The following is a 23,731-nucleotide window of genomic DNA, read 5'->3' as shown; positions in this document are numbered from 1 at the left end:
TTCACTGAAAAAAAGGGCTAATATCAACTATATACTAGCTTAAAATTAATTCAACATTTGTAATTTTGCATCTATATTGTAACTGTGTTTGTGTTGTTAAGCATGTTAATGTGAGACAGCTGCTACTTCATACAGAGACTATGTCCATTTAATGAGCTGCTTTTACATGTAACAGAGAGGGACTAGTACTACTCATACTTTAAAGTGGTGTAGAAAAATGCTCTTTCATCTCAGAACTTTGTCTTTGTGCTAAACAAGCAGATTTTTCTGATTTCCACTGATTCAAAATTCCAAACTGTAAATCCTTGTTATCTGCAAAGCAGCAGAAACAGCTTGCTTTCCCAACTGCTGGGAAAGCATGTGAAGATGAGAAGTTTTTAAAAATTGTCAGTGTGTCTATCAATGACCACTAGGCCCATGGATGAAGCCAGACTTTCTTTGGAGTTAGCATAATTCCTCAAAGAATGCAGAGGAGCTGCGTATAAAGTAAAACAGACAGAGAGATTACATGCATGCTCACCACAGTATTTGTTAACTAAAGGCTGTGACTTTCTACACTTGATCTTTTGAGTTATGTAATTTGCTGTCACGTAGTTATTGATTTTTGCATTAATGAGTTTGATTTCAAGGTGAGATCTCTCTGACAGGCCTGCTTATATGACAAGGAGGTATTCATTAATGATTTAATTATTTTGTTAAGGTCTGTTTTAATTTTACTTGCTTGAAGGGCTGTATTTTGCAGCAAGAGACCTTTCTCATGTCGTGGAATTACCCCATTCACTACTGACATACCATCTTAGCTTTTGATTTCCAATTTACAGTGGGACTTTTTGTACTTCATGTATGAGTAGTACAGCCTGTTTAATTCCTGAAATGTATCTTTTTTCCTTTTGGCATTCAATATTTTGGCATTGACAGCCTAAGCTGTGGGCAGGTGTCTTTGTAGTGTCACCATCATTAGGAGTAGTCATGCTGGAAGCCCTGGGCTGTCATGAAGCTGCAGTCCAAAACCCTTCATCAATTATTCAAGGCTCTCTGTAATTTGTCTTTATCCCTCTATTTGTTTTGCAAAACATTGTCCGTATTTATTAGTAATTTATTTTTATTGTATTTGGGCATGTTATCTCAATGTGCAAGTGTCAGATAAATACATGCCAGCATGACTTTGCTCATGTTTTATCATGACGCTGCTTGCCACAGAGTGATGTTATTTTCTATACTAGGTGTAAAATGAGCCTTAATAAAGGCACAAAGTCTGCATTTGTTTGCCTTTGAATGCCGAGGTGATGACATTATAAAGCTAATGGTAATTTTCTGAAATTTCCCAGTTCATGGCAAGCATGTTAAAAAATAGTGAAATTCTTTGTGAGGGGAAAGATTATTAAAGGAGGGAAAATATGCCATGACATAATTTGCTTTGAATTTTGTATTAAATCTATTTTTATTAATTTCATAACAAAGAAGAAATTGTGTGTAAGATTTTTTTATTTGTGAAAATTCTTAGTTTAAGAATTTTAAATCAAACACTGAAGATGCATTTCTGTAACTAAAGGAGTCATTTAGACTGGAAGGAAGATACTTGCAGGGTAGAATACAATGCTGAGAAAGAGATCCTTTTTCTTTGTGCTGGCCTGCATAAAGGGCTTTTCTTTTGTCTGGAACCCACAGGTGGTGACAATGGGATTGGTTTCAAAATGTGTTGAGTGCAGTCATGGGGAGTTCAAACCAGTCCCTCAGGATTTCATGCAGTAATAGAGAATACTGCCTGTGCTGGGAAATTGATTTTGACATACATTTTGCAAATGCCTTTGCATGTTACTGTGATAATGTTATTAAAATCCTGAATTCCTTGTGCTGCAGAACAATTGGAATCCACAGCAGTGTTGCTATTTTTAAAAAAATCTTTTATAGAGAATCTATAATTTTGTTTTGCCACTTTTATTCCTCTAGTATCATTTCATAGTGGAATTTCAAAACTACTTTCCTGACTTTTCTTAGAATTGGAGGAAAAAAACCCTCACCTGTAACTGCATTTTTCACCTATCCTGTCTGATGGTTTTACAGAGTAGATTTGGGGAGGGGGGGGTGGTTCAGCTAATTGATGCAGTTTTCTTTCTGTTCTTTAGCTGGTCTCACCCTAGCCTTCTTTTGCCTTCTTTTGTTATATACTTTAAGAGATATTGGCCTGTGGCTGTATATTTACAAAACAAAGATGAACTCAAATTTGCTCTTGGGATTTTAAGTTTGCTGCGTGTGAAGCTGCACATCTTCACGGAAAAGCTGTGGCAAGCACGAGCAATACATAATGCTGGTATCAGTGTCTTTACATGAAAGTTCATTCTTATTCCCTTTAGTTGTTTCATTTCTTTACACACCAACAAAATCTGAATGGAATTTGTCCTTGTATTTGTTTAATTTACTCTATTATTTAAAGTTATCTTTCTAACATTAGATTAGGTTCTTGAACTTACTTTTTCTCTTGAACTTTTGGGGGTTTTTTTGCCTGCTGGTAGGCTGAGGCAGAGGAACCACAGTGACTCCAGAGAAAGTATTTTTTGGCTCTGAATTTATCTTGAAGATTGATGGTCTTTGCTATGAATGGGTGAATTACTCTAATTTGCTGGAAGTGGATCTTCAAGGAATCAGATAAGAGACTTTTGCATTGTGGGCTGTGAAAAGCCAGATGCTGTATCCAGTAGGGTGTTACTTATTGAGGGCATTTAGCACAAAGGAATGTACCACTTGGTATTCATGATGTGTGCCTGTTTCTTTCCCTTAAAGCTGGAGACCTGGATTTCTGTCATCTCATTTTCCTGGAGTTTTGTGCTGGGTTTCCCTTTTGCTCCTTTTCTACTTCAGTCATTCAATTTCACAGCACTGTTTCATAGTACTTAGCTCATGAGTTGATATTGCCATAGCTTGTATTCATTATCACTAATCATAGTAGTCCAAATCTTGGTTTGTCCTGCAGAGTACGACTAAGCAGCTCCTGGTTTTGAAGCATTCTTAGCTTTTTAAGTTGTGCCTATGGAAGATGCCTATAGAACCAAGTGGAAATTAAGTAAGTGCTTTTTCACAGAAGAAAATGGTGAATGGCCACAGGATTTAGTAGAGGATCAGTTTGCAGTTCCAGATTTTTGAACTTACAGAACTAGACTGCAATGTCTTTCTCTCTCTCAGAGCCATTTTTGCCTCAGCTAGCTCGAGAGACAAACCACAGTCGGAAGGATTTTTCCCAGGGCCCTAAAGATCCCAGAGCAGCTGTGAACCTTTTCCTTTAGAGAGAGCAGGTATCTGCCAATGGCAAAAGGAAAGTCTGCACTTGATCTGGGGGAATCAGGGCTTTATTCAGTCTTTCTCCTGTGGTCCTGCCCCCGCAGGGTCCAGAGTCCTGCCCCTCTCCTGGAGCCAAGAAAAGGAGTTTTCACGTGGTTACCTGACTTTTATCCAGGGGGAAGGGACAAGAGGCAAGGACAAGCCACTACCCAATCAGGGATAAGGTGGGAGTGGAACAGAGTTGGGTTACATTCCAGTGTGGGAGAATGGGAGGGGAGAAGGAGCAGGGACAAATTTTGGGATGATACATTTTCCATGAGAACAGGGGGTACAGAAGAAACCATTACAAAACCCTGTATAAAAATGAGATACAGTATAAACCCAAATAATACACAATAACAAATAGACCAAATCCTGCAGGGGAGAAGCCTGCAGGAAATGGTACCATGATGTTGGCATTGGACAAGTGATAGAAGAATCAGAAGGGTTTTTTAAGGATTAAATTATGCATAACTCATGAATCTATCACCTCTGACTTCACTGAAATATATATATAATCAACTTCCATTCACTGTAATTGTGTGTTCTTAGCACAACACACAAAAGACACTTCCTTGCCTTAATTTAACAATTTGGGGTTTATATAATAAAGCAGAGAAGTAGTATTAGTGCTTGTCTGAAGCAGTGCTTTTATTTGCCTTATATTTTCTCCTGATAATGACAACCTTTTATGAGTAAAGAATACTACACTACATATGGGCAGTTTTCAGAGACAGGAAAACCATTTTCAATTGCCATTAGTGAGAGGAAAATAAATGTAAATCTCACTGTTCCATCTTACAGTGCTTTTGGAAATTGCCTCTCTGGCAGACAGAGAATGCACTGTAACTTCAGAGATGGTTTTGCCCCATAATGAGAACACAAAATATCATTTTTATTGTTTATTTTTTCTATAAATCTCTTTACCTTGCTTGCTTTTAGTGGCTTATTTTTGAGCATATTGCACAGCCTAGCAGATAATTATTATAATCAAGAAGTTGGCAAGAATCCCCTGCTTTGTAGTTCTGTTTAGTGCTGCTGCTATCAAGAAGAAGCAGTTTCTTTCTTCGATGTAGGCTATTTATGTGTTAATGGCCAAGTAGCTCTACTAAGAATTATTTAAGACAACTTACTCTTTGTGAGCTTGGGCTGCTACTGTTAAGGTCACTGTATTTAATTATTTCTAGATGTGCTTCAAATCCATTCTGCATTTGCTTCAAAACACACTCATTTTATATCACCCCACCTGTGCTCCCAGTGCACATGATGTGCATGACATTACCAGATGTTTGTTCAGGCTGAGGTGTTGGGTTACTGATGTGAAAGCAGCTCAAATGACAGAGTTGTGAATTGTAATGGAGCACATAGCACAGTGGTGGCTATGTGGAGATCATGTTTCTATTTCCTGTCCCAAAAAAACTGCATCTGCATTTACATTACTTGACTATTAAAGTGCTCAAACTTTAATTCTCCAAGTGTGCATGTGTAGAACTTGGGGGCCAGATTTGTGATAGAGCAGCTGTTTTACCACCAAGACCCATCACTCTCATCATAATTAATTCTTTCATATACTTCTGAATTGTATTTTGTAACATCTTGTAGAAAGAATTGCATTTTAAAACATTATTCTCTTGCATTTCGTTTTTCTATGAAGACTTTTTTTTCACTTTTAGGTTTTACCTCTTTTTGGAAAGTAATTCTTTGATAGTAGCACATGTGTGTATATTCACAATGATTTGTTTTGATTGGTTCCCCCCCCCTCCCCTCTGTGGAACTGCCTTTTTAAAAATGTCAAATTTTAATTTCAACTTTTTAAATTAAGACAGTGTATGTTCTCCAACTATAAGTCCCTTTCCCTGCCATCACTTTTCTGCTGGAGTTAATTTGAGCTGCAGAGGTGCTGTGCTTGCTTTAGACCACAAGTTGTTCCATAATTCTGTAATAGCAGCTTTTATTCTTTAGCCTCTCTATGAATTGATTTCTGTCCTGCTCCATGCATCCTACCTTTTGCTTAACACACTGAAGGCTCCAAGTGCTACAGTAAGTGGTTTATTTTCACATTTGAAACAGCTGCCAATAAAGCAAGCTCTATACTTTGTGGTGAAGTGACTCTAAATGTCAGAAGTTGTTGTGGAGGTATGCTACAGTCATGCCTGTTGATGCCAGATCCAACAGTGATAAAGGTAGGCCAAGTCCATCTTCCTTCTTGATGGAGGAGTCTGGCGCATTATTCAGGGTCAGCTGAGAGTAGCTCAGTTAGTCAGAGCATGGTGCTGATCACACCAAGGTCATGGGTGTAATCCCTGTATGGGCTATTCATTTAAGAGTTGGACTCAATTCTTGTGGATTCCTTCTAACTCAGAATATTCTGTGATGGGTTGAGGTCACTCCTTTAAGAGATCACTTTGTGACTTTTCAACTTTCATGTCTAAGTGATCATTAGCAGCAATTAATTTTTAGTCATTACCAATGTTCCCACAGGCAAAAGGAACCTTACTGCAATCCACATGGACAAAATTATGGATGGATAGCAAGGATTAGTAGATCATTATCTGTGGAAAAGGATCTTTATTGGTACTGCTCCATCTTTTTTCTAGGAAAATGCTGGCTCCATACTTTTTAAGGGGATGGATTTTTTTGTAGTGCTGTATGATGGGACTCTGCAGATACATTAGCCCAGCTTCCCAGCACAGGCTGTGACTGATGTCAAGTGTTTCCTGTTTCAGAAATGGGAAAGAGAAAAGAGAGACTGGTATTGTTTATCTTGGCCAGAAAATGAGCAAAGGGACACTAAGTAAAGGAATTATGAAATAATTGAATAGTTCAGTGTAGATATTAGGAGGTTTTCACGCCTTGTCTAACAATAAAAAAATACTTCATTAAATTGAAAAGGCATAAATTTTAAAAAATTATGAGAACATTCTTCCTGGGAAGAAGATTTGTAGCCATGACTTTTCTTGGCAGGGGGGTTTCTTTGGAGAAAAGTTGGACATTTATGGTTTTAACACAAGTAAAGACAGTTTTTAGCTCTCTTTTTATTAGTATCTTAAGAAACAATAAATCCCTGACCTTTGGATTTTAGCCTGTTTAACTATTATACTTATGTTGAGTACTTCATGGTAGAGGAGAAGAAAGGAAAGGGGAAGAGACTAGTTTTGTCAACTGCAGTTCTTGCATCTTGCTCTTCAGACTCTGGCACTGACCATTGTCCAGTAACCAGGTCCTGCACTAAAGGTTCAATTGCTGAGCTCCAGTCTGGAAGTTTTATATCTTTATAATGTTCCTTCAAAAGCTACAGCTTCACTTGGGAAGGAAGGGGATAAAAATGAGATTGTGATGTGGTGAGACAAATTGGGAAACAAGCTCTGGTTCTGTGTAGTAGAATGAGATCTTGAGAATAAAATATACTGGTGTATTTACAAGCAAAGTGGGAACAAGTGGTGCAAAGTGGAAGGAGCACACACTGTAACCCAGATATCCCCATCTCTCATCTGTGTTCTCTCCAGGGTCCCTTGTGTGGATGAAATGCAATAGTTCTGTTGTGAAACTTCAGTTGCTAGGATTCCATTTCTGTTGTTTAGCAGGAGCCAGGTTTCAGCAAGAAACTCTTTAAAAAAAAGTTACATTAAAAGACTGTTGCTATGTGTCTGCTGTATAGCTGCTGGTGAGGGAGAGCTGCCACTGTCTGAGGAGGTATGGGAAAAGACAGGACCAGGGCTAGAGATGAAATGACATGGCAGTGGTTGGGTAAACAAGCCACTTTTTTTGTCATATGGTGAGAAGTTCAAATAAAGGCAGCTGCGAATAACTAATATCATGGACAGGTACCAATAATATGCATGAAGGATGGAAGTGATTAAGAGCAGAATCTCGTTATTCAGCAGTTTGCTATTCTAATGTCTTTTTAGCTTCTCCAGTAAATGGACGGACATTACACAGCAATGGAAATTAAAGGACTACAAATTTAGCATATAGACGTGACAAAACTGCAGGACTCCTTCTGGTTTAATCAGAATAACTAGTCTGTTTATAGTTTAAATACCATGGTTCAAATAGTCTTATCCATTAGTTTGAGAAAAAAGTAATGGGGAAATCAAGAATGGGTTGTCTAAAACCAGCACATGAAATAAAGTGATTTAGTATTAGAGACATACTGTCTGAATATTTTGGGGGAGGGGACCACAATCCTCCCAAAAATTACAGATGTATGAATTCTGTATATACCAAGTCAGACATGCGCTTCTTTTTGGAGTTGCTATGTTTCTAATTTTTGATTCTGAAGGGCAGATAATGAAGAATTCCTCTACTTGCTAGCACCATCTTTTTCTTCTGATCACTGAAGCTGAAATTCATTCCAGTTAACTGTTTTGATCACTGATAGGCGCTAAATACAAAGTGTTCAGAACCAGTTTCCAGAGCAGAGTGTTTCCTTTTCCTAAGAGAAAACAAAAGATTTTGAAGAATTCTGGAGTTGAGAAAATGGACCTAGCCATCTGATTTTAATCATCTCCCACTTCAAAACAGCTGACTTGTGCTGTGCAAGAAGTATAAGAACCATAAAGGACTTCTGTTTGGAGGAGAATTCCTTGTCAAATGGAAGGGATGCTTGTGTCTCTACCACGGATGTGGCCAATTTATACCATCAGCCTCTCTCATTTCCTTCCCAGAACTTAATCCGTTATTTTTACAAATTAAAAATTGCTGTTAGTACACAGTGTGCTTTCCTTAAATATTACACTATGAAACTTAGCCAGTTTCTGTGCTTGTGTATGTGCTTGAACTATTCCCTCATATGATGTTCCTGCAGTCGTGGGATGTATTTTGTAAAGGTCTTAAGGTTTGTTAGATACTGGATCATGCTATTTAAGTGCTCTGAACTCATGAACATAGGATGAATGTAGAAATTGGAGTTTGTAATGCATCTGTTATAATGGGGGCAGGTGGGGGGTGTTCACTTGTGCTGCGGGTTCATGACCATTTCTCTTTGGCCCTCTTAGTTGGCTCAGGACTGTTCTGGCCTGGAAGCTTTTGTAACTTTGCATTTCTGTGTGCTGCGTGCAGCTCAGTGGGACAGTCTGCTCCTGGCTTCCCATCTGATGGAGATGCATCTCTCACAGTGACAAATGAAATATTTGTCACTCAGTGCAATCTGGATGTGTATCCTGATTCGTGCACGTATAACATGCTGGTCTTGTGGCCACCATGTAGCTGGGTTTGTGTGTGGAGGCTGTATGATTAGGGACTGATTATAGAGGGGAAAAAAGTATCTCATGGTTTCATTCAGACAAGTAGCCTGGTCTGAAAAGGGCATAGAGTACTTCTGGCCCCATAATTCTGAATAACATAGATGTTACTACGTTCATTTGAAGATCTTGTGAAAGACTGTGTACACACAATTATTTTTGTTATTAATGTGTAGACTTAGTTGTCTTGATGATGTGTTCCAGGTAAATTTTACTAGCCTTTCACCAAACAGAATTTTTGTTTTATGAATAAGTATAATTCTCATAATACAATCAGGACTTTTAGTTTGGGATTTGGAACTGTTTTATGGTAAGTTCAGTTATAAGTATTGAGAGTGTTTAAAAACTGTCTTGCGTTAAATTTAGAGTGGTGGTGAGTTTGTCATGTTTCTGTATATCATTGTTTAAACATCATGGATCATAGATGATACCCTTTAACTCTTTGGGAGTGGCTCTGCCACTTCCACATATTCAAAGCTGGGCCATCTTAATCGTGTTTGTAAAACATACAGTTAACTTAAATTGAAGAACTTGCCGGTTTAGTTACATTTATTGTGCACTCAGTGGGTTTTGTATTTCAAACCAAATAAATTATTAGAGGTTTTTTTAAATTAGCCATTATCCCAGATTTTGCTTCATGTCATGCAACTGAGGTTAAGATTTGCATGTTCTGCAAATCTTCCAGTTCTGAGGATTGCTTATTGTTGCTTAATGTCTTATGCTAGGCCCTAAATTCAGTGAGTATGAGGCTGGTGTAGAGCAAAAATAGCTAGAAATGTAGCCAGGCAGTGCTGGAGAGAAAACAACATTGGTGCATACATGAAAAATTGATTTAGAAGGAAAGAGAAGGGAAATATCTCAATACTTTGTGTCAGGCTTCATTTTTGCACGAATTATTAGAGATAGAGGATCCCTCACTAATTTTTAGTCTACAATGAACAAAATATGATTTTTTTTTTTCCTCAAGTGCTATGAATACAATATTCAAGCTGTGAGTTTGGCCATGTTTTAAATTTTCCATAAAAGCAGAAATGAACTGAGAGAGCCTTCATCTGCTGACTTCCAAATACAAGTTGGACATGATTTATAAGACTCCAGTTACACAAAATATATGCTTTCCTTAGGAGAGAGTTTATTCTTCTTTCAACACTTAGGGACACCACATTTTACAGGCAATAACTGAAAGTGATGCAGGCTGTATTTCTGAGAGCCAAACTAGAAGATGCTATTAATATTGCAATTTTGGACATAAGCACATTAACAGATATTCAGAAGGAGTCAGAATAGAAGAGGCCAGCTTTCTGAAGAGATTCTTGAAGGCATTTCATATTTGGTAATATTTGGCAGTCTGTTTAAATGAGCATTAGACATGCAAAGTTATAGAAGCCTTTGCCTTCCTTTACTTATGTGTTATGCAAAGCTTGTCTCTAGGTAGCCCATACATAGTCTTTGCTTACTGTAAAGGTGCAATAACAAATCCTTTGACAGCAAAATAGGTTTGAGTTTTCAATCTTGGCTGCTCACTGATACTTGCTAATGTGACTCAGAAATGAACTAGGAAAAAAAATTGCAATAATCTGACTATATACAAATAAACCTTCTTGGGTTTCATTCTGTTCTCTTCTTTAAATGGACTACTACTCTTAGTGATCTTGTTCACAGTAAAGCTCCATGAATAGTTCTAGCAGTCCAGTCAGGAATATCGGTTGGAGCATTATGGTTTTTGGACAGGAATTAGCGGCTCAGACTGGTTTTGGGGCTTGGAAAATGTTTGCACAAATGCATGTAAGTATTCAGATTTAGCCTATCTTAAGACCATGCCACTGCTTAAAGTAGGTTTAGGCTCTACCTGGACTGAACTTTTCCTGCCGTCTTCTTACCATTTGCCTCAGGTCAGCTGAATCAGGAACTGACTTGGCTGAAATCTAATGTTAGACCAATAATAAAGTTTTTTGATGAGCTTTTATTGGACCCTGTTCTTGATCTGACTCAAAATCCATTTGCACAAAACTATGCCAAAAGAAAGGCAACTGAGTGCAAGGTTGCTTTTCTACTTACAGAGTTCTTTTTTCTCTTCTTTGTAGCATTCGCCTGCATTTGTCTGTCAGAGATATGAGTGTAATCAAAAGACTATTTTTGGCATTAGTGTTCTAAGATTACAAACATACTCTGAATTCATGATACATACTTTGATCATTTAGGCTCAGTTAAATAATATATCACATTACACCTTTATAATTATAGTAATGATGTTAATTGATCTAAGCAAAAAATTGAATTATTCTAACATTTTTATTAATGCTCTAATAAATGCTACTAATAAAAGTTACATTATTGTTTTGCTTTTCATAGTAACTTGCTCTAAGCAAGATAGATAGGACCTTGAATTGTGCTTTCTAAAACAACTTACTAAATATAATTCTAAAATAATCCTGCCACTAAAAGTTAAAATGTGCTCCAGTGTAAGATCATTAAAATAACATATTCAGTACGAGTAATTATTTGTGAGATAGATATTCCCAATTATTAAACCCATCACTCCTAGCTTTATGCAATTAGCACAGAATAGGGAAATTCTTGGGCTCTGCTGTTGCTTGGCAGAGGTATTCATTCTTGGGGCTCTGCAGCTTACTAATGAATAAAAATGGATTTGTACTTAAACCCTTAACTGTGCATAGCAAGGTTTTATCATATTATAAAATCTAAAATTATAGCAGAGTACGTGAACAGCATTAACAAATGGTTGAAGCTGCTTTCACTGAAAAGTAGGGGGTTGACTTTGATTAAATAAGGTTTTAGTCATGCAAATATTTACTAGTTGCTGTTATTTCCTTTTTCTTTCCTCAGAAATACATTCTCTTTTCATTTCTGTTCTTTCAGTTTACATAGACAATAACATTATTTTCTATTTGGTTATATTTGCACAATAAAAAGGAAGGCAGTGTAGACCAAACAGACTGACAGAGTAGATGATCCTTTTAGCAGACATTTTTGGTGCCGGAACTTAAGCTTTGTACTCCCAAAAAGAAATTTTTTAACCCCTACTCTATCATGTGGCAATTAGGCATTTAGCAATACAACTGCTTGCTATGAATTTAGATATTGATGACTGAATTTTGTAGTGGTCCAGATCTTATCAATGTAATAAGAATGATAATGTCAGGTATTCCAGCTGGACCCGCCTCCCACACTCTAGATCCTGGCTCACCTCAAGGGGATCTAGCTGTTTGTGCTGTTTTGCAGGAGGCATGGTAGCAAAACTCAAGGCATGTCCAGAATAGCTGGATTGAACTGGAGTGAATTCAGGCTCTGGCTAGCATCAGAACAAGAATTGCAGATTACAATACACACTGAAATGCCTGGTTCTTCCTTGATCTGGACTTGGCTTGATGAATGATGTCTGGTGTTCAGAATGAAAGTGTGATGCTGTAATGTACTTAGGCTGTTTTCTCCTCCAGTGACTTTCATTTTTCTTGCTTTCTGTAGGCTAACTGAAAGCAGTAAATCAAAGGTCTGTCAATATTTTTTATTGGCAGGTTTGTTCACAGTCATCAGTTAGATACACAGAAGAACAGAGAAGGCAAAAAGCTAAGATCTCATAATTGTTCATCATGTAAATTAAATTTCTTTTCATTTGGTTGTGGGGAAGATAGAGAATGTTGTAAAAATAAAGAAGATAAAGAAGATAAAAATCAGTGTGATCTTTTGAAAGATTCATATGTGAAATGGGGTTAGTTTTACCTTATTTTAAAACCATGTAGTTCATTGGAATTTCTGTACAACTCGGGACACAAGCTTAAAAAAAAAAAAAAAAAAAAAAAGTTGTTTGAAAAGCCAAAACCAAAGGCTTTATCATAATTAAGAAATGCAATGTTTAGTTGAGGTTAAAGTGAATACCATGTTTCACATGCTGTCCTTGAGCAGGGAGGGTTTGTGGTCTCTGTTTCTGCTTGCATTTAGGCTTTCCTCTTTTCACTTGAAAGGTTGTGGAGAATTAATTATTGAATGTTCTGATGAGAATTGCTTCTTATTAGAACCTTCATAAAGCTGATGACAGTTTCTGGAGCAAATCAGAAATCAGCTGGGGGAATAAGCATCAGCTTCCATACAGGTTAGCTAGGTCATGTCTTTGTAGTACTTATTGTCTTCAATAGCTGAAAAGCTGGTCAGCTGTGGAAGTCTCCACCTCCATCAAAAGAATGCAGAAAGATTTACATTAGTCAAGCCCATTGACCTGACCAGCACAGCTGAGGTATTTTGCATCAGAGCAATGATGAGGGCTAAGGGTTTTATTATTCGTTGGGGATTATTTTGAGTATCTGGTACGTGTGGTGGTTGACCAAGTAAGCATCAATGCCAGTTGGATGATCAGCTTAAATTCCAGTTGTTATTTTGATTTGTGGCTTTCCAGATGCAGCCCAGTTTGAAAATGAAGGATGGGGCTTTTTCTGCTGTCAATGCAATTGTAAAGGACCAGCTGCTAAGTCCTCAGGCAAACAGTTCCTGTTCCTGAAGTCAAGGCTTCAGTCCTAGTGATTTTAGGACTTCAAGTGGATCTGCTGCTTTAGTTCCATTTCTTTGTGTTAAACCTGCTGCACTAGGGAGATGAAGGTTAATCATGGGTGCTGAGGCAGACAGATAAAATTCCAAAGTAATGTATTTTACACTCTTTAGGTTTGGTGTCAGCATTATTGTCTGCACTGCCTCAGGCAGCTATGAGGTAGAGATCATTGGTTTGTACTTGATATGCTATTTTCTCGCTAACCAGGGGTGTAAGTCAGAGCACTGACTTGAAGACATTTAATGATGTGTGATTGTGGCACCTTGCCTGATAATCTATCATACAGATACACCTAAGTGACTTGAAAAATGTTTTCTACCAGTAATTTCACTGCCAATATTTCTATAGTCACATTTTGCTGACAGCATGCTAACTACTCAGACTGCTCCTCTCCTTCCCTATGGTTGTGGGACTGGCATGAAGGTCTGGCAGAGCAGATGCTTCCAGAGTAGTTAACCGTTCGGTGGTGCTTGGGTTGCTTACATGAGGAATGAAAACACTTATCTGGTGAGGATCTGCTGTCAGGTATTGCCATACTGCCTGGAAAGGGGCTTGCTGTCCTTCAGTATGTCAAATGTAAGGATGCTGGATTTTGTGCTGTTGATGACTGTAGGACAGAGCTATGCTTACATCATAGACCTAACGCTATCACTGAACCTTTTCTTTTCAGCTCCCTGGTAGTTAACTTTTTTCTTTTTTATGGAGGTATTTTTCACCATTTTGTCGTGTCTTACAGTTTGATGATGAATATTGTGGAGTACACAGTCACAGAATCACTTAGGGAAATGGCCTCCAAAATCGTGAAGTTTAACTTTTGACCAAACACTACCATGTCAACTAAGCCATAGTACCAAGTGCCATATCCAGTCATTTCTCCAACAGTTCCAAGGATGGTGACTCCACCACTTCCTTGTGCAGCCTGTTTCATTACTTAACCACCTCTTCAGTGAAGAAATTCTTCATCATTTCCAACCTGAACCTCCCCTGGCATAGCTTGAGGCTATGTCCTCTTGTTCTGTCACTTGGTATCTGGAAGAAGAGGCCAACCCCCACCTGGCTACAGCCTCCTTTCAGGCAGTTGTAGAGAGCAGTAAGGTCACCTCAAACCTACTTTTCTCCAGGCTAAACACCCCCATCTCCTTCAATTGCTCCTCATATAATTTACTCTCTAGACATTTCACCAGCTTTCTTGCCCTTCTCTGGATTGAGGGGCCCAGAACTGGACAGAGGATTCAAGGTGTGGCCCCACCAGTGCTGGGCACAGGGGGACAATCACTGCCCTGGTCCTGCTGGCCATGGTCTTCTTGATACAGGCCAGGTTACCACTGGCCTTCTTGGCCAGCTGGGCACATGCCAACTCATGGTCAGCTGCTGTTGGCCAGCATCCCCAGGTCCTTTTCCACTGAGCAACTTTCCAGCCTTTAACCCTGCACAGGGTTGTCACCCAAGTACAGGACCCACCACTTTCCCTTACTGAACCTCATATAACTGGCCTTGGCCCATCCATCTAGTCTGTCTAGAACCCTCTGCAGTGCCTTCTAGCCCTCCAGCAAACCCACCCTCCCACCCAATTTGGTGTCTGCAAACTGACTGAGGATGCTCTCAGTCCCTTTTACCAAATTATTGATAAAGATATGGAACAGGGGTGGCCCCACCCAGTTGGTTATGGTACGTTTTCCACCACTCTCTGGGCCTGGCCATCCAGCAGATTTTCCACCCAGTGAAGAGTGCACTTGTCGAAGGCTGCCAGCTTGTCCAGGAGAATGCTGTGGGGGGCAGTATCAAAGGTTTTAATGAAGTTGAAGTGGACACATCCACAGCTCTTTCCCTCATTCACTTGGCAAGTCACCTGCCATAAAAGAGATCAGGTTAGTCAAGGAGAACCTGTCTTTCCTAAACCTATGCAGGCTGGGCCTGATCCCCTGGTTGTCTTCAGTAGTGTAGTATGCTTTTATTTTCCCTATATTCTGATTTTCTTTAAAATTGGCTGCTGGCAATTAACTTGCTTTTCATGACATCAGTAGAACTAAAACAAACAGGCTTTTTGCACACAAAATACATGCGCAAAATCTGTCTTATGCTCTGACATTGAGTCCACCAAACAGATTTTAACAGCTATGAAATCTGTATCTTGGTTAGCTGAAATCAAGTGAAGTAAACTTGATAAGTAAATATGTAGTATTGGAAAAATTCTTATGTGAAGAATTGATTTAATATTTCTTAGTCTCATTTAATTGCTATCACAGATGACCATAGTGATGACTTATTTGACCGAATGGTCTGGTCTTTCCAGGGGTCAGGCCTACTTTTAGTCTGTCTGTCTGAGAGACGTAAAATTAATCCTGATCCACTCACATGTGAAATCCAGCATTGCCAATCAGTCATCTTTAAGACTGCATAGTCTAAATCCTAGCTGTTATTTTTATACAGATTCTGAATTTTTGATCTGCGGCTAATAGGATTGTCTTTTCTGTTGTGGTTTGTGTGCATAAGACATATTCCCCATTTTGCATATAATGTACAATATTTGCTCTGCTTTTCAAAATATGTTCAGTTGTTAGGAAATAATATCTAGGAAGCAAAATAAACCTAAATATAACCCCAAGGACTTTATTTTAATTTATTGAGGATAAAAAGGAGTGGGAATTTAAAAAAAAACCAAAAAGTGATGGGAGTTTTCTCTTAAAATGACTGTGTTTAAAGCAATGTAGAATTTAGTAGCTGATCTATTTCTCTATAATCTTGTTTATTATTGGTTTATTGGTTACACTGTTCAATGTCTGTAAAATATGGGAACATATTACCCATTGCTATGAGTTCTCTTCATTCCACTGAAGAGAATGGAAGCAGCTGAAGATCTGCCAAATGTTTGCTTTCTGTAAGTTCTGAAGTCCCTCCTTTCTCAGCACAGCGCTAAAACAAAATAGGTTTGTTCCCTCTTATTTAAGTCTACTGCCAGCAATTTTTTTTTTTTTCAATTTAAGCCTGGACGTGTGTTATGGGGTTGAAGTGCACGTGTGGGTAGGGAAATTAAGGTAATTACCCCTAAAATTCCTGATTCTTTGAAATCATCCCCTCTTTCCATATGCAAATAGAAGATTATTTCTGCACTTCTAACATTGTTGAATTTTATTTATCTTCTTACACCCTTTAGTGTCTACCACTTCACACCATTTATTATCCTCTTGCACTAGTCTGAACAGCACACAGGTGGGTCAGATTTTTTTACTTGTTCTGCATAACACTTCTCAAGGTTCCCCTGTTTTCTCCACCAGAGAGGATATCTGAAGACTGACCACTTTATTGGTAGTGTCAACAAGATAGAAGACACTTTTTCTGACAGTTTTTTTAGTCTAGACATTGTACTAGCTGACCAATGGATGTAGGCTATAGGAAGCATGACTGAGGGGAGAAGTCCAGCCAGAAGCTATCCATACAATGACTCTTGTTGGCTTTAAAAAATGTTGTTTGGGGAAATACGTTGTCCTGAATTTATTCCCAAGTTTATACTCCTTAAAAACTTGGATGTTCAACTTACTGTATTGAAAACATATTTAGTGAAAGGAGAATGACTTTGGGGGCATAACCCTTCCTTTTCTTCCCCTTTCTTTCTCTCCAGGATTCCAATCTTGTATTAGGCTTGTCAGAGGTGTTACATATTTGGTACTCTCTTGCCTCCCACTTCTTCAAGGCACATAAATCCATTCGACTCTATCACCTTTGTGATATTGCCAACATACAACACTCTTGATCAGTCCACTGTAAAAATTCCTGCTGCTGCTTTCATTTCCTTCTGTTTGGGCTGCTGTAATTCATAGCTCTTCGGCAGTTAACTGCTGCAGTACTCTGTAGGATTGGTACTTAGAGAATGCTATCACAGCCCAACGTGTTTTGGACAGTGACTACTGTGTGCTTTAATTCCTAAAATTTAGATAATTTGGGCTCTTAATTGTGTCAAAAAACTTGAATTTGTTAGCATGTTTTCATTGAATTCTTCCTTTGAAATCAGCTTGCATTTAGTTGATAATCTTAAGGGGTTTTCTTCAGCCTGAATGATTCTACGATCATAGCTAATAGCTTCCCTGACCTAAAGTGTACTGCCATTCAATGTCAGATCTGTCTGCTACAGGAAAGTTTTCATTCCCTTTTAATTCCAGATCTTCCCCCTTCAGATCAAAGGTTCCATGGTGAGTGATTAAAAAAGGACTATTAAATGGGTAGAAATTGAATGGATGTGATGTACTTGAATGGGGAGGAAGATTATATTTTTTGCAAAAATGGATGTCACTTAGTTCTGCTGCCAGAGAGATGATTATAGTGATTGAAGTTGATCACAATTAGACCTTTAAATTTGCATTGCCTTGAACTGAAGCATTTTTATTCAAATTATTCACTCATTATGCCTTTACATGTACTGTTCAAAGTCTGAGGACTGCATAATTTACAACAAAGAAAACAAGTCTCCGAACGTAATGAGCTAAACTTCTAACAATACTCTCAAATTTCACCTCTAATTAATCACTCATGCTCAATTGCAGACAAAAATGTTAGCAGTTACACATGTAACTGCATGTAGGCACAGTCAAACAGAACTTTTCAGTACTGTCACCCCTGTTGGATTTCAGGCAAAAGAAATAAATTGAAATACTTTTCTTATAAGGGCCAAGTGAATTATTGTTCTGTAACATTAGGGTGGTTGATTACTGAGAGCACACTAGATGTATGTTCTGTTCTTGTTTTTATGACGGAAATAACAAAGTACGAGGCTGGAGAAATATGCATGTTGTAGACTTGATTTACATACAGCTGTAAAACATTTTTAGGACTGGATCTTCGTTTAGCTGTGCGTGATTGTGAGTTTTGCCTTTAAATTGCCCAGAATGAGTGGTTGGACTGAGGTCAGGAGTGGCCACACGTTGCATGCTGTCTGCAGCTGTGGGATGCAAACTGCAAGGGTGTGAAAAGGACATGAAGAGCTCTGTGAGCACAGGGCTCCCCTAAAGGAGCTTTTTTTTTTTTTTTTTTTGCAGAAGCTCTGGTATAATGGTCTTTGGTGTTGTGAAAAACCTTATGGGAGGAAAAATGTTATGGGTTTTGTGGTGCAGTCACAATGATGCTTCTGAAGTACAAAAAATCTTGAATTTCCATGAAGAAGAGGAAAAGTCTGAAAAACAAGCAAAAACTAAACCACAACAAGCAAAAAATAATAATTGAAATAACACGTGTATCTTTTGGGCTGTCATTTTAAAATTCTGATTGATGTAACTTGTCTAGAGTAAGTTTTAACTTTGTAATTTGAATTGACACTTTTTATGTGGTTTCCCTTTCCCCACTTCGATGCCTTTCAGCCTTCTCAAGACATGTTTTGCTCATTTGGTTTTAATTCAGTCCCAGTTAAGTATCTTAGTGCCAGAACAATTCCTCTGTGGGCAAAGAACGGAGCTTGTGATGCAGGCACCCACTGGTCTTTATGGCCACATTTGTTCTGCTAGGAGCAGCAGCCAAAGGCTGTTTTGGATCCCAAGGCCAAATGACCTGGCACAACTTGTGTCCATGCAACTAAATTAATTTATATCACCCAAACAGGATGACCTAATCCAAACTTACTTCTAGGAATACTCCCTGGCCACGAATGTTTCTTTTGAAACTCTACCTAAAACTGTGCCAGGTGGTTTCTGTACAGGGAGGCACATGCAGACCTTCACCTTTGCCCTGTCTGTGGTTGATGGCTGTGGGTCTCACCTTATCAGCCTGTGTCAGGTGCAGGCAGTGACTGGCACAGGTCTTCTCTGTGAGCTCCCACCAATTCTAATTCTTGGGCTTTGTGATGCTAAAGTTTCCAAGTTCTGTTAAGGGCTTCAGGCATTGTGATTGTACAGACAGGATGGAAAACCTACAGAATTTATCACTTTCAAAGAAAAAGTAGAAAAGGAAACCAATTGCCAAGGAGAAATTCTTTATGTATCTCCAATAATGACAAATTAGAGAACTGAAAATACTGGCTTTCTTAATGCATAAGTATTTTTAAAAATATTTTCTATCAAAATATTTCTGAATTCAAGAGAAAACTATCACAATGGAATGTGCCAGAGAAGAGGCAAACTCAGTACAGAACACTTGTTGTTAAAGATCTTAGGGGAATAAAATTGAAGGAGTGATGTACAAAACTTTTGTGTTTATCAAATACATTTTAAATCATCCCACCTATGGGTTGAAAAGCATGAATACCAGCAAGTCCTCTTGCAAATTAAAACTAACTTAAGATCTGGGGAGTCTTTTATAGAATTCATTAGGTAAGGATGTCCTGCAGCACTTTTCTGATCTACCTGTGACATAAGAGCTTTCTGATTTTTTTTTTTTTTTTTTTTTTTTTTTTTTTTTTTTTTTAATAAGAGCTACCTGCACTGGTAAAAAAATAACATAAAGGGAAAATAGTTTAAGGTATGGCCTACTGACATGGCTTAATGAGTATGGCCTTTTCAGTCATGGGAAAGGAAGAATATTGATAATTACATTGTCAATAGCTGAGATATCTTATGAACTGCAGGCAGCCAGCTTAGATAGCAGAATATGTTTGCATTTATGCTCTGTATACACATTTGCTTTTACAACACAAATGGGTTCAAAAATCGCAGACACTTTGTTTTAATGAGTAATAGTTTCACTGGCTTAATTTTTATCTCTTCTTTTCTCCCTGCAGGTCAAAGCAACAGATGCAGATGCTGAGCAGTTTGGAGAAGTCGCGTATTCTCTTTATGATGGATTTAATTTTTATGAAAAATCCAAAGCTTTCCAGATTGACCCACACACTGGTCTGATCTTTGTGTCTCAAGATATTGACAGAGAAGGAGATCCAACCACTTATGATCTCTTAGTAAAAGCTACAGACGGGGTAAGTTTCACTTTTCTACACTGCCAGATTTGTGAATGCATTTGCTAATTTGGATGTCTGGTATACTTTTAAATGAGAATGTAGTGATTATGTAAAAATTACATTAATTTGAATAAAATGTCTTATCCTTAAAGAGAGCGGAAAACTATGTTTATGAACTGTGATTTTTCTACCCAAATTAATAAACTTGTCTGTGAAATACCCAATTACACCTAAATAAGATTTGGAAAAATGCTTCTAGGATGTGTTAGTTCTTGCTAATTTTCCTCCTTCTATTGGAACCACTGGACTCCAAGTTACTTCTGCTCCCTGCTTTCAAGATCACTGCAGCAGTAATAAGGCAGTACCGTAGGCTAGAACTACATGGCTACTGTGGGTGACAGTGACTTTCCTGTGTAAATTCCTTGTCCTTTCTAGCTGGCTGATGCCATTGCTGCTGCTGTGGCTGGGTGCAGCCTCTCTGTAGCTTCATGTCTGAAAGTTTTCCCGCTTTATTTTTTTAGTTAGATTACTGCTCTATTGATGAATCTTACCTCAAAGGAAAATAGATAATGCATTGATACTATAGGGTATTTAAATTTTAAATTGCTCTGTCATTTATCTTCATTTAGGGACCTTGTGTTTTCAGAAGTTCAGTAATGGGGAGAGGTGTTCAGTTTTTTATTGCCTTGTTTGTGACAGGCAAGGCTTGATATTTTTACTGGAAGTCAGCAGTTTGCAGAAGTTTGCCCCTCTGACACCTAAATACTAAAGCACCTAAATTCAATACCAGCTTTTCAAAATTTTCAGTGCACCTGAACTTGTGTTGACCAACTCTCTACCTTTAAAGCAGAATTGTAGTAGGATATTTATTTTATTTCCGGATATTCTGCTGCTGATTTTGATGGATTAAAGATGTTAGGTATGGGGCTCAAAGTAGAGGCTGTGATCAGGGGAGAAACGTGCACAGAAAAGAAAGAGGAAGAATGAAGAGTCACTTGAGACAAAGGAGGATAGGGAGATGAAAAGGAAAGAAAATAACACAGTTAATTAGAAATGAAGAGGAAAATAAAGCATTTTCCAGGTGGTGTGCAGTTTATCTTACAGCAAAACTATCAGTTTCCTCCACCTGCTCCTGGCTACTCCATTTCATGGCTTTAGAGCTTGTCAGTCATGTCTTTCATGCATTGTGTAGAAAATGTAAAGAGCAAACTTAAATTTCACACAAGAGCCTGTGGAGAGCCAGGTGGAAAACAGCTTCTGTTAAACTGATTTTAAATAAATATCCTGTGAGAGCTTGTGGGAGTACTCTCACTGATTAAGCAAAGACATAAAGAAGTATCCTTGTCTCTTCTATATGAAATGGTAGGTCTTCAGTTTTTCAGCTGCTTCATCATCACTGCAAATGGTTCAGTAACACCTTCAGCAGGTGTGTTAGTGACTCTCTTATTGCCCTTCTGCATAGAGAGACACACTCTTGCTTTTTGGTAATCCATCCTGCCTATCCAATTTTCTTTGTCTTTTATACTGAAGCAAGTGAAACCTAGATGTAAATGCTTGCTAGTCATAGGCAAAGCTTCTGAAGAACTTAAGGCTTTTGAAATAATTGGAGACATCTCTATCCACTTTGACAGTCTTACAACTTCAAGACAACATATCCTTTAGGTTTACCAAAAAAAGCCTTTATGTCAGAGGTTCTGTATCTAACAGTTCAGTCTGGAACACAAATTTGACAGCATGGTTCAGTGACAACAACTTTGGAGGTTGTGATGAAAATCTTTGAGTTTTAAGCATTTTACAGCACTGCAATTAAGAAATACAGCTGTTCAAAACAGCATAATTTTTACTTATTAAGACTAATACGTAAGGCAGGGGAATTTTTTTTTTTAAAGCCTTGACTAAGAGGTCTACTGTTAGCTTTAGCTCTTTACACAAATTTGATCCCTCTGAAGTAATGAAAACATCAATTGCTGTTATTTTGACTTGATGGTAGTTTATGTCCCCTTTTTCTTCCATGAGGGACACAACCTTCAGGACTCTGACAGAGAAGTCATTGTAATTTTGGCTTTTTGTTGCACCAGAGAGTACAACAGTAGTTAAAAATACTTGAACATTTGAGATAAGGAATTTTAAAATGAACAGCTGTGGCTTTCTGGTGCTTGTTAACATGTTTGGCAAATGTAGTTTTCTGTCAGCAATAGACTTTATATAAGTCAGCCTTCATATTTTGGAAGATCTATGTTTTGCTTGCTTCTGAGTAGATGAAGTATATCCACATCATAAGGAAATAAAAGGAGTTTTAGTCCTTTCTCAATTGGAATGTTACTTTTTTTTCAGTTGTCAGAGCAGAATTGGGCCATAACAAGTTTATATCATAAGATACTAAGTAAATATCATATGTGGCATGTGAATGTATATACTTCTTCTTCAGGAAAAGAAGGTTCTGACTCCATCATAAAATTTGGTCAATCTTCTTAGAGAACAAGTTTCCCTGTATACGTAGAGTTAATCAATTTCAAAAGACTTTTCAGTCTTTACATAACTCTGTAGCACAAATACAAATTGGCTGAAGGGTGGGGTTTGGGTTTTTTTCGTGTCTGTTTAGCAATAATGAAGCTTGAAAACTGTTTAACAAAAGCTCTTGCGAGTTTGGTTTCACGCTGTTCCAACCTTTTTTTTTTTTTTTTTGGATGCTTTTTGTTCCTGACCTCACTTCTTCCCTTAAAAATACTTCTGATTTCTGTTCTAAAGTACCTGAAAGCTGTGGGCACACAGAGCATCTTCCAACAGTGAGCAGAACACATTCCTCCCCCCTTCCCTTGCCTTCCCATTTTAGCTCCTGTGCAGGGATTTCCTCATCATGGAAATCAAGGTACTGGGGAAGGGGCTTGCCCTGAAGTGGGGGTGTTGGCATTGGGCTCACTGCTATCTCCATTTCTGCATATTAGCATGGGGTTTCGTGGCAGTCCCTGTAATTTGTAGGTCAATGACTGTGCTCTAGAGTCCTGGTCCCCAGGCAAGGAGTCCTGGCTTCTGGATGCCTGTGCAGCAGCATGAACCCTGAAAGCATGTCATGCTTTATTTTCTTCAGAAGCACACCAGGAAGATGTGGGATAGATCTCCTTGTTTGTGGATGAAACACAGACACGTGATGCACAATATCATCTTAATTTTCCACTTAACTTGAGCCTTTATGGGAATGTCATTGCCACAATAGAGGTGACATTACAACACAGAAGAAAAAACCAAAACCAAGACAAAGCAAAAATCACTATGAAAATGTAGAAGAAAATGCTGATAGTATTTTTTTTTTTCCAAAAATAAATCTGAACCTGTGGACACACTAAGCAAACTCTCAAAAATAGTTTTGTGGGAGATTGTTATATGGCAGAGTAAGTCTAAAGGAATCATATCCAGTCTGAATCCTTGGATAGTTTAATGAAGGTCAGGTTTAAAAATAATTGACGTGAACAATTGGATTGCAGAATTATGCAACGTAGTTGGTTTTGGGTTGGCTTGGTTTTCTTTGTATCACTACTACAGTGACTGCAAAATGAAGTTTGCACTAGCTCAGCACAGTTTATCATGTGTATGCATGAACATCTGATCTGTGTCAGCAGTTTCCCTAAGTGACTGCTACAAGCACAGCATGCTCAGTGTGACTTTGAAGAGCTCAGGATTCTTCCTCCATCTGTATTTTAATGTACTGTATAAAGCACATGCAGACTGTAAATGCCTGTA

General features: G+C 38.2%; 1 protein-coding gene across 1 annotated transcript in view; it reads left to right on the top strand.

Annotated features, from left to right (window-relative positions):
* The window catches only part of DCHS2 (dachsous cadherin-related 2), a 103,748-nt gene that overhangs the window by 24,343 nt on the left and 55,674 nt on the right, over positions 1-23,731 (top strand). The window contains exon 2 of the mRNA XM_040065388.2: positions 19,820-20,011. Coding sequence (XP_039921322.1) covers positions 19,820-20,011 — 192 coding nt within the window. The remainder of the gene's footprint in view (positions 1-19,819; positions 20,012-23,731) is intronic.

Source organism: Hirundo rustica, chromosome 5 (genome assembly GCF_015227805.2).
Source record: "Hirundo rustica isolate bHirRus1 chromosome 5, bHirRus1.pri.v3, whole genome shotgun sequence".
NCBI classification, from domain to species: domain Eukaryota; kingdom Metazoa; phylum Chordata; class Aves; order Passeriformes; family Hirundinidae; genus Hirundo; species Hirundo rustica.
This window is presented reverse-complemented; position numbering and strand designations above follow the sequence as displayed.